Below are 26,255 nucleotides of genomic sequence, written 5' to 3'. Positions count from 1 at the left end.
TAAGCTTATATGCTTATAAAAACACTACGTATACTTTTGAAATACAGGAAGATTGTGCTACAAATGACCAAATTAGTTTAATTTTTAAAGATGCATTAAAGAGTCAGGAATTCTTTGAAAATTTTCCATTTCAAGTATTTTGGATGTGTTACTGTTCAGTAAATTATGTATGTGATGCAACTATATCTTTCTCATAAATAGATATGGAATTGGAAAAATTTATGTTTAACATTGATTGTGATAAACAAAATGCACTTTAGTTTATTCTGGTCGTGGTAAAACTAATATGTATTAATAATTGGCTAACAAAAGTTATTCTCATAGAAGGAACTAGTAAAACTTTCTGAATCCAGAAGGAAGCTCTTTTCACTGTTAAGCAAAAGTAGAAATTAAATAGGTTTGTCCCGCTTTGGTATTACATACACTTTTATTGTGCTGTTAATAATGAGGGGAAAAAGTAAAGTGAAAGAAACAACAATACACTCTACATACACATGTCTATGTGTTGTATACATTTACTCCTGCAACATACTTACTAGGTGGACAAAGCATAGCTCCTCAACATCCCTGACCGGCTCTTTAGCCTGGAACCTTCACAGAAACCAGGAAAGCCATTGTGGTCGCTGACAAAGCCCATTGCTGAGCCAGTCCGTCAGGAGCCAGGGAGCTGAGCGAGGGACTTTCCTGTCTTCCTCAGAGTTCTTGGCCTGGCCCTTTTATACCCTGTGACCTATTATCTTGCTTTCCCAGAGTATTTTAAATCCACATACTCTGGACCAAATTCTGAAATCATACATAACTCAACCCTTTCAGATGCAATAAATACTCCTTGTGATCTTTTCCATCACGTCCATCTTTTCTTTCTGTCAATAAGACATAAACAACCACAACTTTAAACCTAGTAAGTTGCTAAGAGCATGAGTCTACCACTCAGAGGCTGTGTGAATTTTGGCAAAGTCCTTGGAATTCTCTGGCCTCAGTTTCTCATCGGTAAAGGGAGACAATGGTGGTGCCTACCTAATAGAGTCAATGAGAGTTAAGGGAGTAAATAGATGTAAAGTCTTTAGACTGTATTTGATATTACCATTAAACTTTTCCTTCACTTCAGTTCAGTGGAGTTCTGAATATTCAGTTAATCTATGTTTTTAAGAGGCTCTCTGTTCCCAGAAGTACTCAATTCCCACATGAAATTAATGTTCTCAGCCAAGGCTTATGGTGTCCTTTAGTCCATAAACCAAACACCGCACACTCACCAGTAGTTAACCATCCATGTCACAGCTACATTTTCCACTTAGTAAAATGCATACCCGTTTGCTTCACAAATCCTGGCAAAGACAGAAGATTTAGAATATTGCAGATCACGGAGGGAAACCTAAGCAAAAATTTAAAAGTGTATTCATTCTCAGATGGATCTGAAAATTATATAACTCAAGATAACATTTAGAAAGAACAAAATACAGATATGGCATAAATATTGTTTTTGACATTGGTGAAAAACAAAACTTGTATGCCTAAGGTTAATAATGTTTTCCTTTTTCTTCTTTGTTTCTTTTCATTTTTCAACTTTGAGACAATCATGAAACTTTATAGAAACTTTTAACATGAAACAAAACAACTTTAAAAGTGTCACATATACCTTTTGAAGACTGCATATTCTTTATTTTTGCAAAGGAAATATGCAATTTCCTTAGCAAGAGAAAGGAATGTAACATTTTCTTGTCCTAGTCACCAAGTTTAAATTATATTTCAAGGAAATAGACAGTTAATATTTGCAGTTTTATGTCTTGTTATACATCTTTGTGGCATTTTAAAAGTGTTTTCTGTAAAACCCAGGGAAATGAAATGATTTCACACTTTTATGAAGGCATCAGCAAAATGTAATTTAAATTTGTTTTCCCTCCTTCAGAGAACTGAACCTAAAGCTTTGTGTATGGAATTTCTGTTAGGTCTAGTCATTACTTAACATTTGTAATATTTGCTGTATCATTTTTAGGAAAAGAAAGTGTAAAAAACACGAGTCTCCTTCACTGAAACAGCAGGTCACTTAGTAAAAACAAAACTGGCAATAGAGTAATAATTTTATGTACTTAGAGCATATGAGCATATGAAATGAACTCTAGAATTTGTTTTTAAACAATTTTTTTGAACTCTAGACTTTGTTTTTCTGGAGTCTTGAACTCTAGAATTTGTTTTTCTAAGAAAGGAGCTTACAATGACATAATTTTTTTTTAGTAAGAGCACCTCAATATCCTTAAATTGTCTTGAGAAAACATTTTCTTCTCCAATACAATTTTGCTTTTTCCAAAAGAGTACTTTTGATACTTAGAAAAGTTTTCAGACAGTGGTTAGGGGAGGATATAATTTCTAAGCCATCAGAAATATAGCAAATAATATCCAGCTACTTGGGGGCACTGAGGCAGAAGGATTGCTTGAGTCCGGCCTGGGCACCATAGTGAGATCCTATCTCTTAAAAAGAAAAAAGTAAGAAATATGGCCAAAAAACTCAAAAAAAAAAAAAAAACAAAAAAAAACCCCTGGGGAATAAAAAATTCTCTTCTTACGTTTGAAAAAAAGAAAGAAAAGTATACTTTTTTAAGAAAACACTGGCCAAGCGTAGTGTCCCATGCCTATAATCCCAGCATTTTTAGAGGCTAAGGCAGGAGGATTGCCTAAGCTCAGGAGCTGGAGACCAACCTGGGCAACATGGTGAAACCCTGTCTCTATTTGAAAAAAAAGAAAGAGAGAGAGAAAGAAAAAAAGAAGACAAAAATGCTCTGTTTCCCATAGAACATTGTCCATCCATTCAGGATGGCAAAATAGGTGAAGGCCTTAGCACATAAACTTGGCGTGACATTTTTCCTACACATTGTATTTTACATTTTGATCACCTTGATTGCTAATCTAAATATTTATTTTTATAGTGGTTTTTCATTAAGAGAAAGGACTTGCTTAAGCAGTGGCATGGTATTAGACTCCAATCTTGCCCCTTCTGGCATCACAACCTATGAAGGGCTACAGAGCATCCTTCTGTGAAATGTAGGAGGCAGTGTGGTACAGAGAAAAGGGCATGATCTCTGCATCTGAGAGAGAATGTCCTCATTTGGGCCAGTCACTTAACCTTTCTAAGGTTCCAGTGTACACTATAGAGACAGACCTTGTAGTATTAATTAGGCAACATATTCCTCCAGTAGTATTCTCATGCCTTAAAAATTTCAGCAGGCTGGACACAGTGGCTCATGCTTGTAATCCCAACACTTTGGGAGGCCAAGGTGGGAGGATCGCTTGAGCCCAGGAGTTCAGGGTTACAGTGAGCCGTGATCGTGCCACTGCACTCCAGCGTGGGCAACATAGTGAGACCCTGTCTCAAAAAAAAAAAAAAAAAAAAAAAGTGTCAGCAAATGAGCCCTAGACTTACATTCAAGCAGGGAGGAAAAGCCAGTTGAATTCCTCACAGAGAGGAAATGAATATGCAGAATTATACATAGAGGTAGAATGTGTTCTCTGTACCCTGGCTGTCTCCCTGACCCTAAGGACTTAGGGCCCCAGCTCTTAAGGACTGGGTGGTTGGAATGTCACTGCTATAGATACAAGACACGTTTCACATTATTATGAAAGCACAGTCACCAGCGGGCTGATGTAGGATCCCTGTCCTGGCGTCAGAACACTCTGTACTCTTTCACCTCTTGTGTAGCCTTTGAAGGACTCCTTTTCTCTCTGCATTCAAAGGGGCTTCATTTGTAAAATGAGAGCAGAAGCTGTACCAATTTATCCCTAAGTTTCTCAGAGATACTATGAGTACACAAAAAGTCCCCCATCCCCCATGTCTTGTTTCCAATGCAACTAGCTTTCAGCATCCTCTGTTCCCAATTCTGAAAGCTGATGTTTTCATAATTTGGACTTGTTTCCACCAACCAAGCAGTTAGGGCAGATCTAATGCAAATCCTACCTAAAAATATAAAATGTTATCTATTTCTTCTTTGGCTAACTATATTGAACACAAAAATAATGTAATTCTCCTGAAGATCTTGTTGGTTTAAACATATAACTAACATTTTATTTATCCTCCATAATGTATTCTTTCCCCCACCATGTGTGTGTGCATGAGTGCATGCATACAAACACACACACACACATAATACATGAAGTGATGTATATTTGAATATTGATCAGTTAGTTCCTACTTCAAATACTCTGGAGAAATGTGAGCTATTTTATGGTCGAAACGTGTTTTTAAAGTGAAGAATTATTTGGCAAAATAGATTGCTGTCTACAATTTTTGTTTACATACTTATGTCAGTTTTTAAAAATCTGAACTGTTAAAAGGTGTTATTAAAACTCTGTATTTTTCTACTTTTTCCTGATTTACATCTTTCTTAGCATCCATAAGAACAGATAATCACTATGACAGTTTATTTGAATAGCAATTAGTGCCCAACACTGTGCAAATGCCATGAAAGATGAGCTGGAGGCCGGGCGCGGTGGCTCACGCCTGTAATCCCAACACTTTGGGAGGCCGAGACAGGTGGATCACCTGAGGTCAGGAGTTCGAGACCAGCCTGACCAACATGGAGAAACCCCATCTCTACTAAAAATGCAAAATTAGCGGGGCATGGTGGTGCATGCCTGTAATCCCAGCTACTCGGGAGGCTGAGGCAGGAGAATCACTTGAACCCTGGAGGTGGAGGTTGCAGTGAGCCAAGATTGCGCCATTGCACTCTAGCCTGGGCAACAAGAGCAAAACTCCATCTTAAAAAAAAAAAAAAAAAAAAAAAAAAAGGAGCTCGAGATAGATGAAGTCCATACAAAGTCTTATTTTTACTCCTCTTAATTCACATCCTTGTCTCTTGATTACTACAAAAATAATGTTGAAGATTTTCAGGATTAAAATGAAATTTTTTATGTCTATGTAAGCTAGAATTTTTCTGAGGCCTGCAGAGTCATAGGGATTGTTTCCAAACCAAAAGATAAATATCAGATGATCTTGATTCATGCAATTTTAAGTGCTTTCTAGAGTTTATTGTTATTTTTAAAACTTCAAATATAACATAAATTTAAAAATTGATATGAATGTATCACCTATGAATCCATCACAAATAGCTATGTGATTTTTAAGTAACATTAAATTTTAATTAGTTTACAGTTATGACATTTGAAATTTCTTTTTATCTCTTATACCTGGGTCACACAGTTCTTCACTGACATTAACCTTTACAGCATACTTTTAATGGCATTTTTATTGTAAGTATATTTAGAGAACAGATAAATTGAAGCTCTTAGACTTTCAAAGCTTAAGCCATTGATTCAAATCTATGCAGTGGACAATACAATAAATCTGATATTTTTTATTCCCCGTTCACTTACTATAAACACTAAACACAGGTTTTTTTGTTATTTATTTATATATTTATTGCTACCTACATTGCTGAAGGTTTTCAACATGTAGGGCTGTTTTTGTTTTCTAGTTAATTAGCTTAAAATTTTCCTTTAGCAGTATTTACCCAGTAATTTATTACGCAATATATTTGTGACTTTCTAATGCTAAACTTTAAGAAAAGATATTGAGACTAAATTAAGTGATTGATTGATGATTCCAGATTAGTTAATAGTTCAAGGAAAGTATCTTACAACAATTCAATCTTTTTTGTGTTGAAAGTGAGAATTACATTTTTTAATTTTTCAGTTTTTTAACATTAATAATTGTATATATTAGAATTCCAAGAGTACATGACCATGAATGCTTTCTTCTTAAAGAAGCACCATCATTTCCTGTTACAGATATTTCATAAAGTCAAGTCACTTCATCCCTTCCTGAGAATGATTTATATATTCTCAGCCATTTTTATACAAAAACCTACTCTACTCTTAAAGACTTTTTTCACTCAATTTTACTTGTTAAGCAGAACACAAGATATTTCTTTTCTTCATGTAATTATTTTTGGGTTTCTTTAGGAGAAAACAAAAAGTTAGTTGAAGGAGGTTTTTTCCTGCTGGCTTGAAATAAAACTATTATAGTAAGATTTTCTTTGAAACCACTGTCCTCCCGACGTTTTTAGGCATGTTACTATAAAGTTTGATACCAGTTACTATTCTAGCAAGTGAAAATATTGCGAGAAGGAAGAATAAACAGTTGAAGGATTGGGATTCCTGAGAGAAAGGGGTAGCTGAGAAAGTAAAGCTTCTCACTCGCTGCTGCAAAACAGAAAAACAGCGAAGCAAATGTTTATGAATGAATTATGCATCATGAAATCCACTCTTTTCTATTTTAATGTAAAAGACACTGCATTTTATAGAAGAAATCACAAAAATACCAACATATTACATCTGATTAAATTGTATCCATAATTGGGAAAAGCTTTTTAAAGAAATTTCCCTTAAATGTACTCTTTGAGTCACTTATGAATTTCCTCGATCATTCATTCAACAAATATTTATTTAACCCTTACTAAGTGTGAGGCACCAACTGAACACTGAGTTTACAGCTGTCTCTGCCTCACAGAATTTCTAGGCTAATGGGTAGTAGGGGGATTAAATGAATAATTATATGAAAACTCTATAGATTTTTAAATTAGAATATTGTGAAGTATTATAACAGAAAAGCACAGGGCTCCCTGGCCCAGTGCAAAGGACTAAGAGCGAGCACTTCCCCGAATCGGAGACTTTCAGTGAGGCTCACAGTATAAATGGGAGTTGGCAAAAGAAGAGGAGCTATCACCATGTTGCAATATTTACAATTTAAACTATAGATAACCTTGGTCTTAGAATTCTGTTCCTAAAACACCGTATTGTTGATATTATTGATCACTATAGGGTTTTTGTATTCATCATGGACAGCTTTTCCTTAAAATTTCTGACTACTAAAATATTAAATCAATATAAACCACACACCCTGTTTTTGTATCATTAGGTCTAATCTCTGATACTCTTGATTTTGAGATTTGTGTTAAAAATAAGACTGTAATGTTATAATTTATTGTCAAAAATCATAACAGGTGAAATCTACCCAGTACCATTTATTTGATGCCAGGCCACATGGCCAAGGGGTAGCCATGATCCAACTGTGAGACAGCATCGGTGGGATTCGTTTATGAGAAACTGAATTCCTTTCAGGATCCTCTTCTCTGTCTTCTCTGCCTAGTTCAGAGAACAGAAGCAGTATATCATATTTACTAAAATGTATCCAGTGTTTATTACCTGCTGGGCAGCATCCTAAGTGTTACAGGCATCTTAGCTCATTTAGTCCTCATAGCAATTCTGTGAAATAGGCACTATGATTATCTCCATTTTCTTAATGAGGAAACTGAGGTTTCCGCAGAAAGAGTAAAAGAAGCCCAAGGTCATCCAAGTGTTAGTGGCAGAGAAGAACTTAAGAGCCAGGCATTCTGCTTCCACTGCACGGTAGTGGTTAAGAGTATAGATTTTTAAATTCAGAAAATCCTAGCTTTGCTGCTCGGTGTTTGTATGACCTTGGACAAATTGCTTACCTTCTCTGAGCCTTAGTTTCCTCATTTTTCAAATAGGGATTGTAATGTTCACCTCTAAGTTTAATCAGAAAAGATAAAGGAAGTAATACTTATAACTGTCTATTAAAAGACTGTTAAATAACAGTAGATTGTTTTCCTCTTTGAATTGGAGGCATTAATGCCTCCATGATTCAGAAACCTCTTAGGTGTCCAAATGAGTATCAGTAAGAAGTATTATCTCATTCTCTTCATTGACCTTTAGAATTTTTCCACTTGGACATAAACATTTAAAATTTCTATTAATAATTAAACACATTCTCTTTCCGAGAGAAAGAATAATTTATCATTCAAACTATACACAGTATCTTTAAGAACTATACTTTAGGAAATAAAGAATTAGCTGGGTTTTAAAACTTTCAAAATGGATATATTTTCAAGGACACATTATGTTACAAGTCATGGAAACCTAAGAGAACCAGGTGAAAAAATAAAGGTATTTCCTTAAGTCATATGAGCTTGAAAGTCCAGCGCTAATGCAGTCTTCAGCTTGGCTTTGTTAAACCGACAACTAAACTTCATCACTAAGAACCCAGGTTCCTTCATCTCTTGGCCCTTCTTCCATGTTCCTGCTGTCAGCCTAGTTCCCGCTTTCCTCTCAGTTGTAAGGTGGCTGCCAATCACTCCTGGCGCTGCATTCTTTCATATCTTCATTCAGAGCGTGAAAGAGTGTCTTTCCCAAAATATGCAGCAACTCTGTTGAGCTCCTTTCTGACTGGAGACACGTGGGTAGAGGTCTTTTCCTCAACCTCTTGCCAGGGGAATGTCAGATGAGGATTGGCCACTTCTGCTGAAACTTCTTTTCTCGTGATCCCAGTCCAGTGGAAAGTTGTAATAAACACGAATTGTCTAATTTAGAAGAGATTCTTGTAACAGAAGGGAGCTGAAAAACTGCTGTATCTGACTTTTCCCAGCCCTAAGAAGCTCACTTCATATGACTCCCTTCATCCATTTTGATATTTCATATTCCTATCTCGTAAGCTTTTATTCTTAATCTTTTTCCCCCGTAAGAGTACATTGAGGATAATATTTTTATATTCAAAACGGAGAACCCTCTGTGGCATCATGCTCTCTGGCTGGTTTGGGCTCACTTTTGCATCTTTCATGTTATTTTAAAAGGGGATGCTGGGTAGTGCTTCCCTTGGATGCAGGCGAGCAGTGCCCCTCTTCTAAGCCTCCTTTGTCCATCTTGTGGTATCACCCTCCTTATAAGTGAGGAGTCCATAGGGCCAAGGAGACTTACCTGCCCATAGTCTTGTCTTCCCACTTCCAGATCATGTCTCAGGTACCTGGAAGCCAAGAGTTCCTGCCTCATCTGTCTTGAGTCCATTGTCAGTACTGGGCCCTCCCCAGATCTGTATTCTAGAGTGGACCATCCTGCCGGCATGTGCACCCCTAAGCCTATGGGTGGCTGTGGAGCACTGTTGATGAGGAGCTGTGGGCAGGGCTTGGAGGCTGTGGTGTTCACGTGTAATCCCCAGGGCACTTCGTAGAGAGCACTAGGGCTGGAGAGACAAAGAGGATGACCATGCATACTCCTACTTAGACCTTCAGATTTTGTGAGTGTCCTCAAGGCAAATAATTCCTCCCATTTATGTAAATTTCACCCAGATAAAGTCAATTTAGTATCTTTCATGACCCCACCCCACGCCCCCCCCGGAAACTTCTATCTCTCTGCATTACATTTCCTTTGTTCAAATTGTATTGTATATATTTCTGTCTACATGAACAGTATGAAAATCTAAAATTAAAAGTGTTAACGAGAAGACTTATTTCTGAAACACCTCATACTGTTAGATTATTGATACAACTATCATGTTTTCTTATTTATCATTTTTAGACATTTGTAATTTTTTGGGGTTTTTTTTTTTTTTTTTTTTTTGAGACAGAGTCTAGCTCTGTCACCCAGACTGGAGTGCAGTGGCGTGATCTCAACTCACTCACTGCAAGTTCCGCCTCCCGGGTTCACGCCATTCTCCTGCCTCAGCCTCCTGAGTCGCTGGGACTACAGGCAACCACCATCTCGCCCGGCTAATTTTTTTTTTTTTTTTTTTTTTTTTTTAGTAGAGATGGGGTTTCACCGTGTTAGCCAGGATAGTCTCGATCTCCTGACCTCGTGATCCTCCCGCCTTGGCCTCCCAAAGTGCTGGGATTACAGGCATGAGCCACCGCGCCCGGCCAACATTTGTAATTTTTCAAAAAGCATAAGGAAGGTTTGGTCACCAGGTTAAATTTAGTTATTAAACAGTTTAAGACCCATTTCAGCAAATTACCCAAAAAAGGGTATTTGTATTAAGTTCCTGGCTGATATACTTGTCTGCTTTTCTACTATTTAGTATTCACATTACCAGTGTGGACAAAGAGATTGAAACTGCCTTTGCAAAATTATAACTAAGGAAATTATGACAGTGAAAGATATCAGACTTAACCATCTCCATCTTGCTTTTAACCTCTAAACTGTCCTTGTCCATTCCTGGGCATAGGTTGAACTAGTCTTGGATTTTACTTATAGTTTAAATAATAGCCCTTCCCAAAAGCTAAACTGTTCTTGTAAAATGAATGAAAGGCCACCAGCCACCGAGTAAGGATGAGAGGGGCTGGAATTCTAAATATTACCAGCCGTTATTCCAGAAGTCATAAGATTTGCAAGTTACGTCACTATTGTGAACCTAAGATTGGCCTGTTGAGATGTCTTTTCAGGTTTTTGCATTTCTAACCGGATGGCCCCACCTCGACCTGACAACAGGTTCTGTGGCCCCCACCCAGGAACTGACTTAGCATAAGAGAACAGCTTCCACTCCCTATGATATCATCTCTGAGCCAACCAATCAGCGCTTCCAATTCACTGGCCCCTACCCACCAAATTATCCTTAAAAGCTCTGAGCTCCGAGTTTTGGGGGAGACTGATTTGAGTAATAATAAAACTGTGGTCTCCTGCACAGCCACCTCTGTGTGAATTACTCTTTCTCCATTGCAATTCCCTTGTCTTGATAAATTGGCTCTGTCTGGGCAGCTGGCAAGATGAGCCCATTGGGCGGTTACAGGATTCTAATTTTAGGGAGGAAGTTTGCTGTTTAGATAACCCAGTAGGGATGCCCGTTCTCTGACACATAAGCAAACCTAATTGTCCAGGCTAGGGGTTTTCTCTTTTTACTTTTGCGTGTTACACAGCTTCCTGTGCTTCCAGGAATGAAAAGGAAAAAGAATCAGGGATTGGGGATGCAAGTAGGAGCTAAAGACTGCAGAACTGCTACCCAGAGAAAGAAGCCGATTTCCTAAGATGGTCTAGGAGGGAGGGAAGAAGGAGAACAGTGAGGTGGAAGAGGGAGAGAGGAGAAGCCAGTAAGATGAAGACAGACTCAGCTCCGTGATGACGCCTTCCTGAAAGACCAAATGGTGAATCTTGAATTCACGAAATTCCTGCAGAGAGGAATTCTTGAGGAAACTGATGAAGAATTGACTGAACCACCTGAATTGGTGTGGGGCAAAGCAGAGACATGTATAGATGCAAGGCTTGAGCAGGGGACTGGAAAAAGCAAGTCTTAGACTTGAGCCAAATTTAGTCAGATCTCTAAGAAATAAAGAATGACCGGGTAACGTCTTTAGTCCAACAACAACAACAAGAGCAGCAACAGCAACAACTAGTAATAGTAATAAATCTTACTCCCTTAGAGTTGGAAGAAAGCAAATATTTGACTCAGCCCCACACACTTTACAAGAGAAAAACAGACCGAATGGAAGCATAAGCAATTTGTTCTTTGTCATAGAACTGGAAGTTCAGTACATCTAACACCAATGTACTGAACAGCTATTATGTGGAACAGCTGGTATTATGGTATTAGGCTGGTATTAGTGTCCTAAAGCCACTTTACTATTTTATGTGAAAATTAAACAGAAAAGAAACATGATAAAATTGAATACTATTTTTAGACACAAGCTGCTTGAATAGAAGAAACACAAGATGAGGAATCAGAAGACCTGGGTTTTAATCTCACATCTACCTCTTTGTGGCTCTTTGTCTCTGGAAAAGTTACTTCCTCTCTCTGAATGTTTCTTCCTCTGTTAAGAATGACTGGCTTGGCTCCTTTCACTAAAATATTTCACTGTTTTGTGAGTGCTCCTGCTTAGGGAAAAGCAGATGTTAGTGAGTTCATGGAGTAAATGATGACACTTGTGTAAATTCTGAGAGGGTCTTTGGGGAACTTTAGATGACATGAAAATTTATAGAACCAGCATCGTCCCAGCTACTTCTCGCCCCTCACCTGAGGCACTGGGGGTGAAGGAAGAAGCAGACGGAAGAGATGAGCAGTACATGGAAATGTCGACAATGCCCCAGGCTCTGGACCCACAGGCTGAATTGCTGGAGCCTTTAGTCCTCTAGGTAAACACTCTTCCCCCAACAGAGTCCTGGAGGGATTTTCTTGGAAGACATTGATGTTCTCATTGCTGTCACCCTGCCCTTCACAGACTCCTCTTCTAACTCACACTCACCTCACTTCACTCTACCCCATGCTGGGCCTGTGTCCTTCAATCCTAGCGATTCAGACTGACCTGGGCACAACTTGGAGGTGCGCCACTGCAGAGTTAACATTTCTCCCATCTTTTCCTTGCTCCCTTCTCTTTTCCCATGGCGGCTGCCTTGCAGGTGCCTGAGACAGAGCCATCTCTTGCCGTGACAGTTATACTATTTTCCAAACTCCCAGTTGGGCAGCCTTGCTGTCTCATTTCCTACCTGGCCTATTCAGTGCTTCACATCTTCATGTAGGCTTAATGCATTTGGTTCTCCTGTATTCATTCATTCCTCTAACACTGATGTACCGAACAGCTATTATGTGTGAGTGGTTTTAATAGGCGCTGTGAAAGAGTAATGAGCGAAATAGACCAAGTCCTCTGCTCAAGGAGCTCATAGTCTAGTGGTGATGGGGGTATGGGAGTGGAAAATAGAGTTGTCAGATAAAATATAAGATGCCCTATTAAATTTGAATTTCACATAACAACTGAGAATTTCTAATATGACTATGTCCCATTTAATATTTGGAATATATTTAGCTAAAATATGATTCATTATTTATCTGAAATTTAAATTTAACTCCGTCTCCTATATTTTTGTTTGCCAAACCTGAAAGTCCTAATGGCGGGAGACCAAAAAGAAACACAAAGTTGTATCTTAGGTCGCAGTTGGTATAATAAAGAAAGGCACAGGCATATATCTTTACAGGGAGTGGTGATGTGGTTAGGGGAGTGGGGGAAACTCAGGAGTAACCCCTGTAGTAAGGGGATGCTTGATTCAAAGCTAAAGGAGGTGAGAGAGCAATCCTATGGCTATCTGAGGAAAAAACATAGGAGGTCCATTAGAGAACGCCCAGGTGCAAAGGCCCTGGGCAGGCGGCTGCTTTCCACACTGGAGCAAGATGGGGACGGGATTCAGTGTGGCTGGAGTATGTGAGGGGGCAGCAGAAGGGAGGTCAGAGGAGCAGTAGCAGTCAGATCATGTGGGGCTGGGGCCATTGTAAGGATGTCGGCTCTTATTTTGAATGAGATGGGACAGGCTTGCAGAGAACTGAGTGAAGGAGCTCTATGCCTGACTTGCTTTTAAGAGAATGTTGGAAGCTGGTGGGTGGGAAAGAACTCCTTTAGTTGGTCCCTAGAGTCAGCCTCTAACCACTAGCTTACCATACAGACAGTACAGAGACTGGCTGTGCCATGTTACACACAAGAACTTGATCTCCTGGACCCTCCAAAAGCCACTCTGGCCTGAGCCAGAGCTTGCTTCTAGTCTCTCTACCTGCCACATACTGCTCCAGCTTGGCAGAGTTCTCTGGTGCATTTTAACTGCATATGCAATGGAGTGGAGTCTCCATTTTGAAGTCTTGCTGTATGTTGACTTGCTTTAATACTGATAGTACTCCTTCCTTGCTTTTAAAGGCTTTTGGTTCATGATGTCTTCTAATAATTAAATACTTTTATAGTTTAAACCAATGCTCGAGAGAAGCAGAAATATAATGCAAGCCTCAAATACAAACTGCATATGCAATTTTTAAGTTGACCACATTGGAAAAAGGTAAAAAGAAGTAGTATTAATTTTAATAATATAGTTTTTAAACTCAGTGTCTATTCAAAATTATCATTTTAACATGATATGAATTAATATTTCAAGAATAATAATATTCACATTTTTAGTGAGATATTTTACACTTTTTGCCCTACTAAATCTTTAAAATTGTGTTCTGCACTTACATCCATTTCCATTAGGACTAGCCACATTTCCACTGCTCCATAGCTGCCTGTGGTTAGTGGTACCAATTGGACAACACAGGTTTAAACTCTGCTCATTTTCCAGGTATAACGTATAGGTCCATTCCATTCTCATTCCAATTTCTAGAAAGGAAATCTATTGTGATTCAAGTGATGATGAGCAATATTACTGCTAGATGACATACTTCCTTTGAGCACTCAGTATTTGTAAGAAAACCGCATTTCTTTTTATCCTTAACTATTCATTCAAGTAGCCCTTGAATGACAGTTCCTGAAATAATTGTAATGGCCGTGAGTAATGTTTTACATTAGAGTTCCAAAAGAGTTGGATTTTTTTTTTTTTTTTTTTTGAAAAATGAAAGCAGCAAGCCATCCTTCTTAAAAGTCAGTCCAACTTGTTTTCAGCCTAAAATGGAAATGGCCGTTTGGGAATGGTCATACTGGGAATAGCCTTTAAATTTAAAGTATAGTAGACAAAACTCCATTAATCTACCTGTGGTTAAGATGTTAGCTGCCGTTTTTCTTTATTACCATCTATGGAATACCCTCTGTTTTAAGTATGAAATGTGTTCAGAAATAGATGGATAGATTGTGCAACAAACATGAGACCAGCTCCCCCCACCCACATACACACACACACAACCTGGTTCCCATTTTTTTTGTTTGTACCTTTCTGATATATTTTTCTGTATATGTACATGTTCACTATTATGTAATAGTGTAACATCATGATAACTTTATTTAGAGGATTCATGATAATAATTTTTGTCCTGATATATTGAAAGATATTAATACAAGATGTATGCTTTATCCCTCAGTAAGACTTCTCATTGATTTCTATTTATTATGTTTCTTACTTCATGAAGTGCAAGAAAACTTTCCCCCAAAAATGTTTCATGAACTCAATTAGATGCCCCCTAATGTGTATATGTATATGTGTATATGTATACATATATGTATATATTTCCCCCACTCAAAAATAAGCTCTTTGGGCACAGGCACTTGTCATGTCTATTTCATCTTTATGTCTCAGGAAACACTCAGTCCAGAGTAGAACATATAGTAAATTTTCACTGTTAGTTGAATAATCAGCACCTACCGACTCCTGTAGCTTGGCTATGAAACTCAGACTTGTACAGTGGTTTATCTTTTATGTTCTTTGCACAGAACCTGGGAAACTAAGTGTGGACAATAACAGAATGCTCTGTAGTCCCTTAATCTAACTTGGAGTATGTGTTGCTTGATATAACTATTATAAAGGTAAAATGCTATCAGTCATCTTTTCCTCTAGCTTTATTCACTTTTCAGCTGTAAAATTTTGTGAATACTTACTTAAATTATGAACCCATCAGAAAATATTTAAGCTTACAAGTAAAAAATTTAAAATTGAACAACAGTAAGCTCTCATTTGTGCATATTAAAATGGCCACAAAAATAATTAAAATTGTGATATTCAATGCTGTTGTGAAAAACCATTGTTGTAAAACGTTTTGAAAAAGTAACACAGAGTGGATGCCTATAAAAGCAATGCCTGTGAAAAACTTTTTAAAGTGCCTATAAAAGCAAATAAAACTCAGAATTCTTTTAGAAAGCAATTTAGAAATATGCAGTTAGTGCCATAAAATGTTTCCCTTGACTAATAAAACAAATTTAGATAATTTATCATAATTAAATTATTTGACAGAAAAATATGAGTATATTTACAAAGGTGTTTATTTTAGTTTATATTTAATAGTAAAAATTGGAAGAACACGAGTATTCAACAATGTGGGACTGATTAAACAAATGATCACACCTGACTTTGATAGATGATTAAACTATTCACAAGACAGTGTTCACAAATACTGTGTGAAAACAAATGTGCGTATAAAGGTTTAAAAAATCAGAACATCAAGCTATGCAATATGTTTACAATTGCTTGAAAATATGTAACCATAAATAACAAAGACCAGAAGGAGACGGGGCAAAATGAAAACAATTATTATAGACTGATGGGGATTACAGGTACCATTTTTTGCTGCCTTTTATGTTAAAGATTAACAACATAAAAAATCAAAGAAAAAAAGGAGATCAAGCTTTAGTCCCTCAATGTTCATATATTAAGGACAATGTTATGCAGATACCTCAGCAACATTTCTCTTCCTTGCTTCAAAATCTCAGCATGAATTTTTGTCCTGTTCCAGAGGCTTAACCAGTTTTTTAAAAAATAACTGCTACAATGGTTATTCTTTGAAAGTCTAAACAAAGTTTGCATTGTTTCCTGGCGGCATCTCTTATTTGCATTAAACCATGGGTTATGATATTAGTGCTTCCTGTTGTGGATTCTTTGAAGCAAGCAGACTCCATAGGTCTTTTTCTGGTTGCACAGTAAATGATACTCCTTTTTCAGGATGTATTCTGTTTCCAAGTTCTTATCCTTTGTTATGTACAAATGGCATATCAAAATTTCCCCGTAATGACCATCATTATTCTAAGTCAACATTTTTTCCCATTTTACCAAGGAAAGTGCAAGAGTTACAATTACAGTGTGACTTTATATAGGAAGCAGAATTTTTTTCCAGGAGGTTAAGACTTTAGCAATTTTAATAATCCACTATAATAGTAAAATACTTTTCGCTATTCTAGAAAGACACCACAAGCTTCACATTGCTTAGTTTATCTGGTAGATATTAAAAAATCATCTCTATGTAGGTTATATTTAATTCAGGTTTCTATATATTCTGACAGTCATTTATAAGTGGGACTATAAACCAAATAATAATTAAGATAGAAATACTCATCATCTACTCTCTCCCAATTCCTAGATATATTCATTCACTTATCAGTGTAACATGGTGTTAAGAGCATAACTTCTTAAACCAGAGCATAACTTCTTAAGCCATGAAAGTTCAAGTCCTGACTATAGTTATGTAAATCTGGACAAATTACTTAACTTTTCTGTGCCTTAGTTTCTTTGCCTGTAAAATAGAGATAAAAATAGTACCTACCTCATGGAAATTTGTGAGAATTGAGTCAATGACTATAAAGATCCTGGCACTGAAGAAATGTTACTATTATTATTAACATACATGTATTTGAAGCTGAGAACACAAATGTAAAAGTGACAGAATTCCTGCCCTCCAGGTGACTTAGAAAACGTTCTCAAAAATCAATTAAGTTTGCAGTGAACCTAAAACTGCTCTAACAATAAAGTCTATTTTTAAAAAATCAACTAAGGAGCAACTTTACTGGCCTCAATGGAAAGAAGAAGGTTGTCCAGTAATTGGGGCACACAGTGAAGGGCTTTCAGAATGTTTTAAAATGAGAACAGAGTTCTAATTGCTGTAAGTTTGAGCCACATGGAAGCATAAAGGGCCAAAGTATCTTTTCCTTGTTTCTGGGCACTTCAGGGAGCTTTGCCTCTTTGGAAAACAATTGCTGGTTCAGAGTCTTGAAAGACTGGTAAACATCATCATCTTTCTGAAATAGGAAATTTTTTCTAGCTTAATAGCCATCATCTTTTGTCCAAAAGCGTATCGCTTGATATGACAATGAGATCCATAAGTCTGAATGTTTTATTCTTCTTCTTTTTATAATAAAATTGGAAAGAAAAACCAAAGCTATTTTTAGTGTTTACTTTCGTGTCAATGTGTCTAAATGAATTAAGTAGGTGTTCAAAGATGTGTATGTTCTTCAAGATTTAGGTTTGTAAATGTTCATTTAAGTCTAATGTGAAAACAGAATGATTTATTCTTTCTTTTTCTGAGCTGATGAATCACTTAAAAGTTTTTTGCCAATAGAGTCTTGTATTTTCAGATGTCTTTTACTCATTCAGAAAATATTTATTTGATGTTCACAATGTACCCAGCAACATGCTAGATATTAATTTCCGCTGGTAAGTTGCCTCAGTTTTCTTAATAATGATAAGACTGAACAAAGGAAATTAATCCCGTTGTATCCTTGCTCCATTACGTGCAGCATTTTGGACCATGGAAGCTAACTTGAATTTAAACTAATAGTCACTTATTCTTTTTTTTTTTTTTTTTTTTGAGACGGAGTCTCGCTCTGTCGCCCAGGCTGGAGTGCAGTGGCCGGATCTCAGCTCACTGCAAGCTCCGCCTCCCGGGTTCACGCCATTCTCCGGCCTCAGCCTCCCGAGTAGCTGGGACTACAGGCGCCCGCCACCTCGCCCGGCTAGTTTTTTGTATTTCTTAGTAGAGACGGGGTTTCACCGTGTTAGCCAGGATGGTCTCGATCTCCTGACCTCGTGATCCACCCGTCTCGGCCTCCCAAAGTGCTGGGATTACAGGCTTGAGCCACCGCACCCGGCCTCTTATTCTTTATCTATTTCTAGAGAATTATTAGATGGCTGTCTCCTCTAATGATCCATGTAATGTATTGATTTTGTCTATTTTACTTAGTAGTATCTATTTTTCTATTTTGAGGGTGAGCCCGGGTTGCCTGGAGCAGTAGGACAGAATGGAATACCAGGACCAAAGGTTAGTACAAATAAAGTCAAGCAGAATCATTTGACACATGAATTGTCAGGAAATTGTAAGCTATTATTTAATACAATTTTTAACAATCTCACCGGTTGTACTTAAATGAGTATTTTGTGAATAGTATACTATGCTACAGTATAGAACTTTGTTAGTAATGAATTAATTACATTTGTGATTCTCATTAGTATTAAATGCAGAAAAATAAATGGGATGTGATTGTCTAACATCTTTATTCTGAGATACTTAAATAACATGAGTAGGCCTATGTTTCAAATCTGACTGTTGTCATTTTACCACTTAATGGGTACATAAAAACATAGGTCATGTCCATATTGCCTAAAATTTTGATATTTACATATGCTTTACTAAAGATGACATTCACTATGGCTATTCCCCAAGATTTGGCCACCTCCAACTCTTACACAACATAACCAGTTAATCAGATGAAGGCAGATTAAAGATGTTTAAAGTTTAAAAATGGATGTAGTCTGAATTACTAAATAGGGGAAAAATGTAATGAAGATTTTTTATTCCAAGTTTTCTTTGTTTCTTAAAAAAAATTGCATCAGTTAAATATAAAAAGATTTGTGACAATTTAGTTTAAATCAAGCAGGCAGCCAAATCCCAAATCCTTTGATGAGCGAACATCCCTTGAAGTACAAAACTAATGTCTAATCCCATCAGCTGTGCTGGTATGTATTCCTACCCACAGATGCCTGTCAGCTGATTTTACAGATCATTTGCTATTGACAGGCGCCTAGGACAGACCTTAAATTTATAGACCTGTCCTTTGTCCTGCAGGAGAGGAAAGAAAATATTCCTTTTGGGACTCTAGCTGTTTTCCTGTCTTCTTCTCTCTCTTTCTCCATGCTAACACGTCAGACAATAGGAGTTAATGCTTAATGTATGTTCACAGTGCTATTCTGGTGTTGCCTAGCGACCATCAGGATGGGTGTTGAGCAGTGAAGGTGACCAGAAATGCAGAAAGCCAAAGGGTCAGATTGAGTTCCAGAGAAAAGAGTCTTGCTTCCAAACTGACTTGTGCAGTGGGTTATAAATTTAAAAAAAAAAATGATAATTGCTTTATTTCATCTTTTTTCCAAAGCAGTCTGATCTTATGGCAACATTCACTCAGGCTTTTCATAGGAAACTACATCATAATGTATATGATTTACTTTAGGACTCCTACTCTGCTGCTCCAACCTCTGTTCTTTGCTGGGTAAAGTGAAAATGAGATTCTCTTCAGGGCACCATTTTGCATTTTAGTCCTCATGCCATCCAGGTCATCATTTTGAGTAAGGACATCATTCCTAAACTCACTTCAATTCTGCCCCATTCTAGTGTCTTTCCTGAAGGTGCCTCCTAAAATATACCTGATCTGGAACATGCTGGTTACCAGAAGCTAAAGAGAGTTTATGATATTGTAAGGGGTTCAATATTAGGACTGTTTATGATCATGTTAGGGCAAGACAGATTGGGTAGCTACCCTGGCACCCTAGAACCTTGAAATGATCTACAAACCAGGAAATGCTTTGAATAAAAGGATTTTCAGAAAAACATGCTAGTCCACCTTACTAACTCTGAGTTTAAGCAGAATGAAAATTGTACGCTAAGAAGCCTCTCAAGATATTGAATTGCCACACCATCATTCTCCTTAGTGCTCCAAAAGCCAGTTTCTGGATGATAATCTTCAAATACATTTCTTAGTGCTATAAAAGCAAAAAATTAAGATTACATTTGATAATTGATATTCATGCTCACATTCTCCAGGAAACTCATTTTATCATTTGTTTTCATATAGCAACTACATGTAGCCAAAATAGAAAGTGTCATGCATAACTTACCTAGTAAGTTCAATATCTGTTTTGTTTAATAAGGATCATAAAATTAGATGTTTTATGATGTGATGTCACCCAATCTCTGTCCTTTTGCTCAGGGAGAACCTGGAGAACAAGGTGAAAAGGTAAGAATGATTCTGCCTGTATTCCTGTCTCCCTACTCCCCACCAGCAGCATACCAAAGAAGTACCCAAACTAAACTGTATGTGTGAATGGATGGATGGGTGGGTAGATTAATAGGTAGGTAGGTAGGTAGATAGATATAGATATATAGATATAGATACAATGACCCCTGTGGTTTTTCAAACTGTTAATTAGTGGAAGGAGGAAATAGTGTGATTCTTATGTATAGACAAAAATTTGGGTTAAAAAAAAACTTTTAAAAAATAAAGAGAAAGGTGCCGATGTACCTTCAGAACAAATATTTAAAAATGAAGAGAAAGGGAGCAAATTTAAACATTGTGTATCAGGCTTTTAGATGGGTTTCAAAAATCCTTAGGCCTGCAAAATCTGGTCTGCCTACTTGCTAATGCCGTTCTAATACTTTTCCAAGCACCCGCATCTCTCTCTACTGCTTCTGATGTCACTAGGTTAAAGGGATACAGATGTTTACCTGCAGCAATTATCTGAAGGTTGCCCACAAAGAATTCCCATAAAAACCAAAAAGAGAAATAGGAAAAGCAGAGTGTTAAATTATCCTAGACTCTTTTCCTTACTTGGGCCTGTCCTGATTATTTTTAGGCTCTGATTGCATGTTATGATACTTATTTTCCTGGTTCTCATGCTACTTATTTTAATAGTGTTTGAAAAATATGCTGAGTAGGAAACTACCAAGTTACTGCATCATGCTCTTCGTAAGTGATATGGTCTTTCTGACAAATGAGTTTTATAACCTCTAATCTCAAAAGAAGTTTATCTAAAGATCAAGAAAAATTCTTGATTACAACTGTATTTTTCAACATTGTAAAGAAAACAAAAACATTAGTGGAGGGGTAGCAAAATATGTGGGTGGAAAGGGCAGTTTCCTGAGGGGGCAGTTCAGTTAAACCCTTCGCTTTGCAATTACTCTGAGCCAGTTTCCCTACTAAGAAGGTTTGTTTGTTTGTTTTGTTTTTTAATAGAGGGATTTTTGTGCAATTTTATAAAAAGCATGCAAATCAACTGCCTATCAAAGGTCCCTCATAACACATTACTAGGGCATTTATTTAGCATCCAATCAGTTCATGGTAATTAATTTGAAATTAATTAGTCACTGGGTGACTCTTTTGTATAGAATTTAGGAGGGAAAAAGAGCAGTATCAGCACCATACCAGGCATTCATTAGAGAAAGTGTCCCAGGCTCTCGTGGAATACTCTGCCGCAGTGTATTCGTCACCATAAACAAATGCCCAAGCAGACTGACTTCATGCTTATTTGAAAGAATAAAGCAAAATACAGAGAAAAAGTGAAAGTCTCCCTTCCCAACTTCCTTTCTCCCCTCTCCCAAGAACGTTATGATCAATAGTTTCTGTCCTATTTTGAGAAACTTTTTAAGTAATAGAAAAGTGACTGCATTCCAGCCTATGGAATATGTGAATAGTAATGCATTGGTATCATTAATAGCTTATGATGTGCCAGATACTGTCCTAGTTGCTTTCCACACAGTGTAGCACTTATTTCTTATAACTGTGTAAATTATCCTTTCCCTTACATTGCACAGGAGAAACCTGATGCAAAGAGAATCTCATTTGCCCAGTAGGTGCTGGAACTGGGCTGTCTCCCTGGCTCCAAAGTCCATAAGATTTCCACATAACATACTGTAAGACTTATATTGAAGAATTCAGAATTGAAGGAAGAAAGCATGGATAATAAACGAATGCTTTATTTCCCTAATGCATTGCTCTGTAGGCAAACAAGAGATGTCAGTGAAGGAACAGGCATAGGAAGTCTCAAAAATAACAACAAAAAAGCATAAACTATGATTTTTAAAATTTTTCTAGTAAAGCATAAAACATTCATTTCACAAATGCAAACCATGTAGGCCCAGATAAATAAATATTCAGTCCACAGATTTTGAGGGCCCTGTCATGTACTTTGAGGTCCTGGAGATTTGAGATATGCTTGAAGACAGGGCAGGATTTATACAGATGGAAAGGGAAAGAGAGGCGAGGGATCCAGGTGACAGAAATAGTATGAAGAAGGACTCAGAGGTGGTAAGGCCCATGGCATATTCAGGGAACTGTCAGAAGAAAACCTTTGTTTGAGTGGAGCTTTGAGGAGAGACAGAATTAAGGAGGCTTTAGGTGCCCAAATAAGGCATTGGAAGATAGATAAGCAAGTGTCTTCTGTTAATACTGTGGAATAGTTTAAAACTGTTCAGCCATGTTCGTTGTAGTAAAATTTCTTTTATTGATATCAGACAACTGGTCAAGTATAAATACGTTTGCTCTATAGAGCATTTGCAACAGATTTTAATATCTAGTGTTCATGAAAGAAAGCTTAAAATAATGAAAATACTCTTTGCTTAATGTCACCAATGTATTTTACATGTGTCACTTGTTTCCCCTCCTCAGGGAGACGCTGGAGAGAATGGCCCCAAAGGTGACACAGGCGAAAAGGTACAGTTTTGTAAGATATGAATGGGTACATATATCAGCAAGAAATTTTATTTCAAGTTATACAAAGATGGGAGATTTTTAGAGAGATGAGTGAGAGTTGCTAAATATGAAAAGGTCAGAGATCGTTCTCCAAGATTAGAAAACATTTAAGTATTTGATTTATAAAAGGTGATTACTCCACAAGCTCCTATCCACAAATTAAAACATTTTCAAAGTAAAATGATATATTAAAAATTATAGAAAATGTGTAGCTAAGTTTTCAGCAATATGGCTTTCAAGGAATTAAAACACTTATTCATGTGTAAATGGGATGCTCCCTTATACTCAGGGATATGAAAATAGAGACCTAAAGTGATGCAGTTTGTACCAGTTTCAGGAGAGAACATGTCAGAGGATTGGAATGAGATTTAAAAGTTTGATTGTAAGGCATAAGAATGATATAATGGATTTTGGGGCCTTGGGGAAAGTGTGGGAGGGGGCTGAGAATAAAAGACTACACATTGGGTGTTGTGTACACTGCTTGGGTGATGGGTGCACCAAAATCTCGGAACTCGCCACTGAAGAACTTATCCATGTAACCAGACACCCCCTGTTCCCCCCAAAACCCATTGAAATAATAATTTTTAAAAGAACAGGAAAAGAAAAGTTTGATTATAAGTTAATGTCACTTGATTAGACCCTCTAATGCAGTCTTGAAAATTTACCTCAATTCAAATTCCACTAAATCTGGATATTTTGTCAGGCTTCATATTCTGTCCTGGGCAAGGGGTCTTTTAAACCTTTACTAGCATTTATACTGCAGTAGCTTTGGGGCTTGTCTTCTGCCTCCTCTCTTCTTATTTTTCCTCAGTCTATCATTACAGCTTTTGCTTGGATTCATACTTTATAGATACTCTGACATAGGAAGGTTGTTATACTTCACTTGTGCTATGTTTTCAGGATTAAGAAGATCTTTTAAGAAATTGAAAATAGAATAAAGTCAGATGGGTTTTAATTTAAATCAGGCTAAGTAATTGAGTGATGAAAATGTATTTATTTAACCTTACAGTTGAGACTTTGGAAATTATTCCACTTTGAAAATTATTACAGTACAGATGGATAATGGTTAGTCATAAAAACATAGCCACAAAGTAAAAAGAAATTTATCTTTTTTCTTCTCATAAATATTAATATAAATATGGCATGTGTGGTAGGAATGAATTAATGTCACCAAGTAGCAATTGTATTTATATTCAAGGAGTCTAGAAATTAGAGTGGGCTCTCAGTTTCTTATAGATCTGTGTTTCTCAACCTCAGCACTATTGACATTTGGGGCCAGATAATTCTCTGTTATGGGGCCCTCAGATGTTTAGCATCATTTTTGGCCTCTACCCACAAGATGCCTATAGCACCTCTGAGTTGTGACAATCAAACATGTCTCCAGGCATTGTCAAATGTTACCTGGGGGACAAAGCCACCCACCCACAGTTGAGTATCACTGCTATAGGCCCATTTTATTTATCTGCCAACTTTAAGTATCGTGCTGCAATCAAATATGGCATGAATCTGTTTAATACAAATGAGACCAATGATATACCCTGATTACTCTCAAAGTCAAAATTTGAAACCCTAAATATATAAACGTGGTGTTACATCTAACTTGCTTGTTTTTGCTCAAAAGCAGAAGTCAGTAAAGTGCCAGAACATAAATATTTTAGATTTTGTGGGCCATGTGGTCTCTGTCACAGCTACTCAACTCTGTTGTTATGGCATGAAAGCAACCATAGACAATACATAAACAAGTGAGTAGGCTGTGTTCCAATAAAACTTTATTTCTGGACACTGAAATTTTAATTTCATGTAATTTTCATGTGTCATGAAATATTATTGTTATTTTGATTCTTAAAAACCACTTTTAGCTCCTGGGTCTTGCAGGTGGCCAACTGAATTTGGCCATAGTTACCAAGCTCCACTTAAAAGAAAGGAAATATTCTACACAGAGGGCAATTTTTTTCAAGTGAAAAAAATTTATACTACATCTGAACTATGCCTGTGTGGATTTATGTAGAGAATTTTATGCTTAAACGATGTCTTTTTAAAGTTTCATTTTTGGAATGTAGGACAAAAATTGTTTCTTTAATCATATTGTAAAATTAAATTTTTTGCAATTTAATTTTACAATGGTAAAATAGCTTTTTTCTTTGAAAAGACCAAGGTCATCTCAAAGGAATACCGTTCTTATTTTATATATTAATGCAAATCATTTCCCATACTGACTCACACATAATAAACTCTCAATAAATATTAGCTTTTCTTCCCACATGGAAATTGAAATCAACTAGATTGTTTTTCTTTTTTTATCAAAAACTTTTATTAGTCAGCTGAAATTAAGTATAAGAAATGCTTCAGTTAAAACGGAAATCATTTCTATAAACCTTCAATGGGTCTAAACAGGGGATTGTAAATAGGAATCTGTAATGTGTATAATATGTAATCCGACCTGTAGCATTTATCCCAAGAATGCTGTAATTGCAATATAATTTTTGATGTGTTTTTTAAACATTTCCTCCTTCTGTCACATAATTTGTTTCCAGCATGTTGGAAACACTCTTCTCATGGCCTTTGTGTACAGTATGTGAAACTCATTCATCGTTTACCAAGTTTGAGATGTAAAAATTTTTTAAAATCCTTCTTTTCTGCCATTGATGTAGTAAATTACGTCATTGATTGACTTTAATAGGATTTTTTTTTTCCTTTTGATTCAACTCAGCGCCTTTGGATGGTAAAGTAATCTAAACCTTTCCAGACTGATCATCTGGAAATACTGTGGAACTATAAAAACCACTAGACTGGGTTTTCTTTGTGGCCAGCAACTTCAGCACACTCTGACCAACAATCATGGTACACCCTAGGTTTAAGAGCATAAACCTGCCAAAGACGGAGTTCAGCCATGTGTAGAGTTACTGTCGAAGGATTATGTCCCACTCTTTGGAGTGTTAACCCCACCAACAAATGTAGAAATTGATTTCTTATCTATTTTCCCCTGTGCGAAATGGGGTGTTTGTGCTGCACACTAAATGGTTTGGCCATATCACTCTACTCTTCACAATTCTGTCTGTTGATTCAAAAGCTCTGCCTTTGCTTTCTTAGCATTGCCGGTTTTTTTTTCTTTGCTCCCCTCTCCCCCATTTCCATTCCTATGTGTATTCACACTTGTCTTCATCTTCATACTTCACATCTACATAGCAAAGATGCATGTATGAAGTATGAAGTATGAAAATGCATCTTTGACTTGCATCCTCTGAGCCTTTTCAGAAGCCACATCATATTTAGAGCCAACCAAACTGTCTTCTTTTCTTAAAATCACACCTGAAGGCCTATCCCAGTGGGCACTCCTGCACCAATCGGTGCCGGGCCTTCCCTAATTAGCACACGTCATTTCCATAATTTAGAATACTGTTGCTGTCTGTCCTCCTCCCCCGACTCCTCATCATCACTTCTCTACTTTCTAATCTTACTCATTCTTCAGTCCACTGTAAACTTAATTTATAAGTCATTTCCCTGGAGCAGCCTTCAGTCTCCTCTGGA

At 37.0% G+C, this 26,255-nt stretch overlaps 1 protein-coding gene across 2 annotated transcripts in view; it reads left to right on the top strand.

The window, feature by feature from the left end:
• The window catches only part of COL25A1 (collagen type XXV alpha 1 chain), a 506,768-nt gene that overhangs the window by 396,795 nt on the left and 83,718 nt on the right, over nt 1–26,255 (top strand). For both annotated transcript variants that reach the window (XM_025385780.1, XM_025385781.1), the window contains 3 exons: nt 18,197–18,250; nt 20,190–20,216; nt 22,644–22,688. In XM_025385780.1, the coding sequence (XP_025241565.1) occupies nt 18,197–18,250; nt 20,190–20,216; nt 22,644–22,688 (126 nt within the window). The remainder of the gene's footprint in view (nt 1–18,196; nt 18,251–20,189; nt 20,217–22,643; nt 22,689–26,255) is intronic.

This window comes from Theropithecus gelada, chromosome 5 (assembly GCF_003255815.1).
Source record: "Theropithecus gelada isolate Dixy chromosome 5, Tgel_1.0, whole genome shotgun sequence".
Taxonomy (NCBI): domain Eukaryota; kingdom Metazoa; phylum Chordata; class Mammalia; order Primates; family Cercopithecidae; genus Theropithecus; species Theropithecus gelada.
This window is presented reverse-complemented; position numbering and strand designations above follow the sequence as displayed.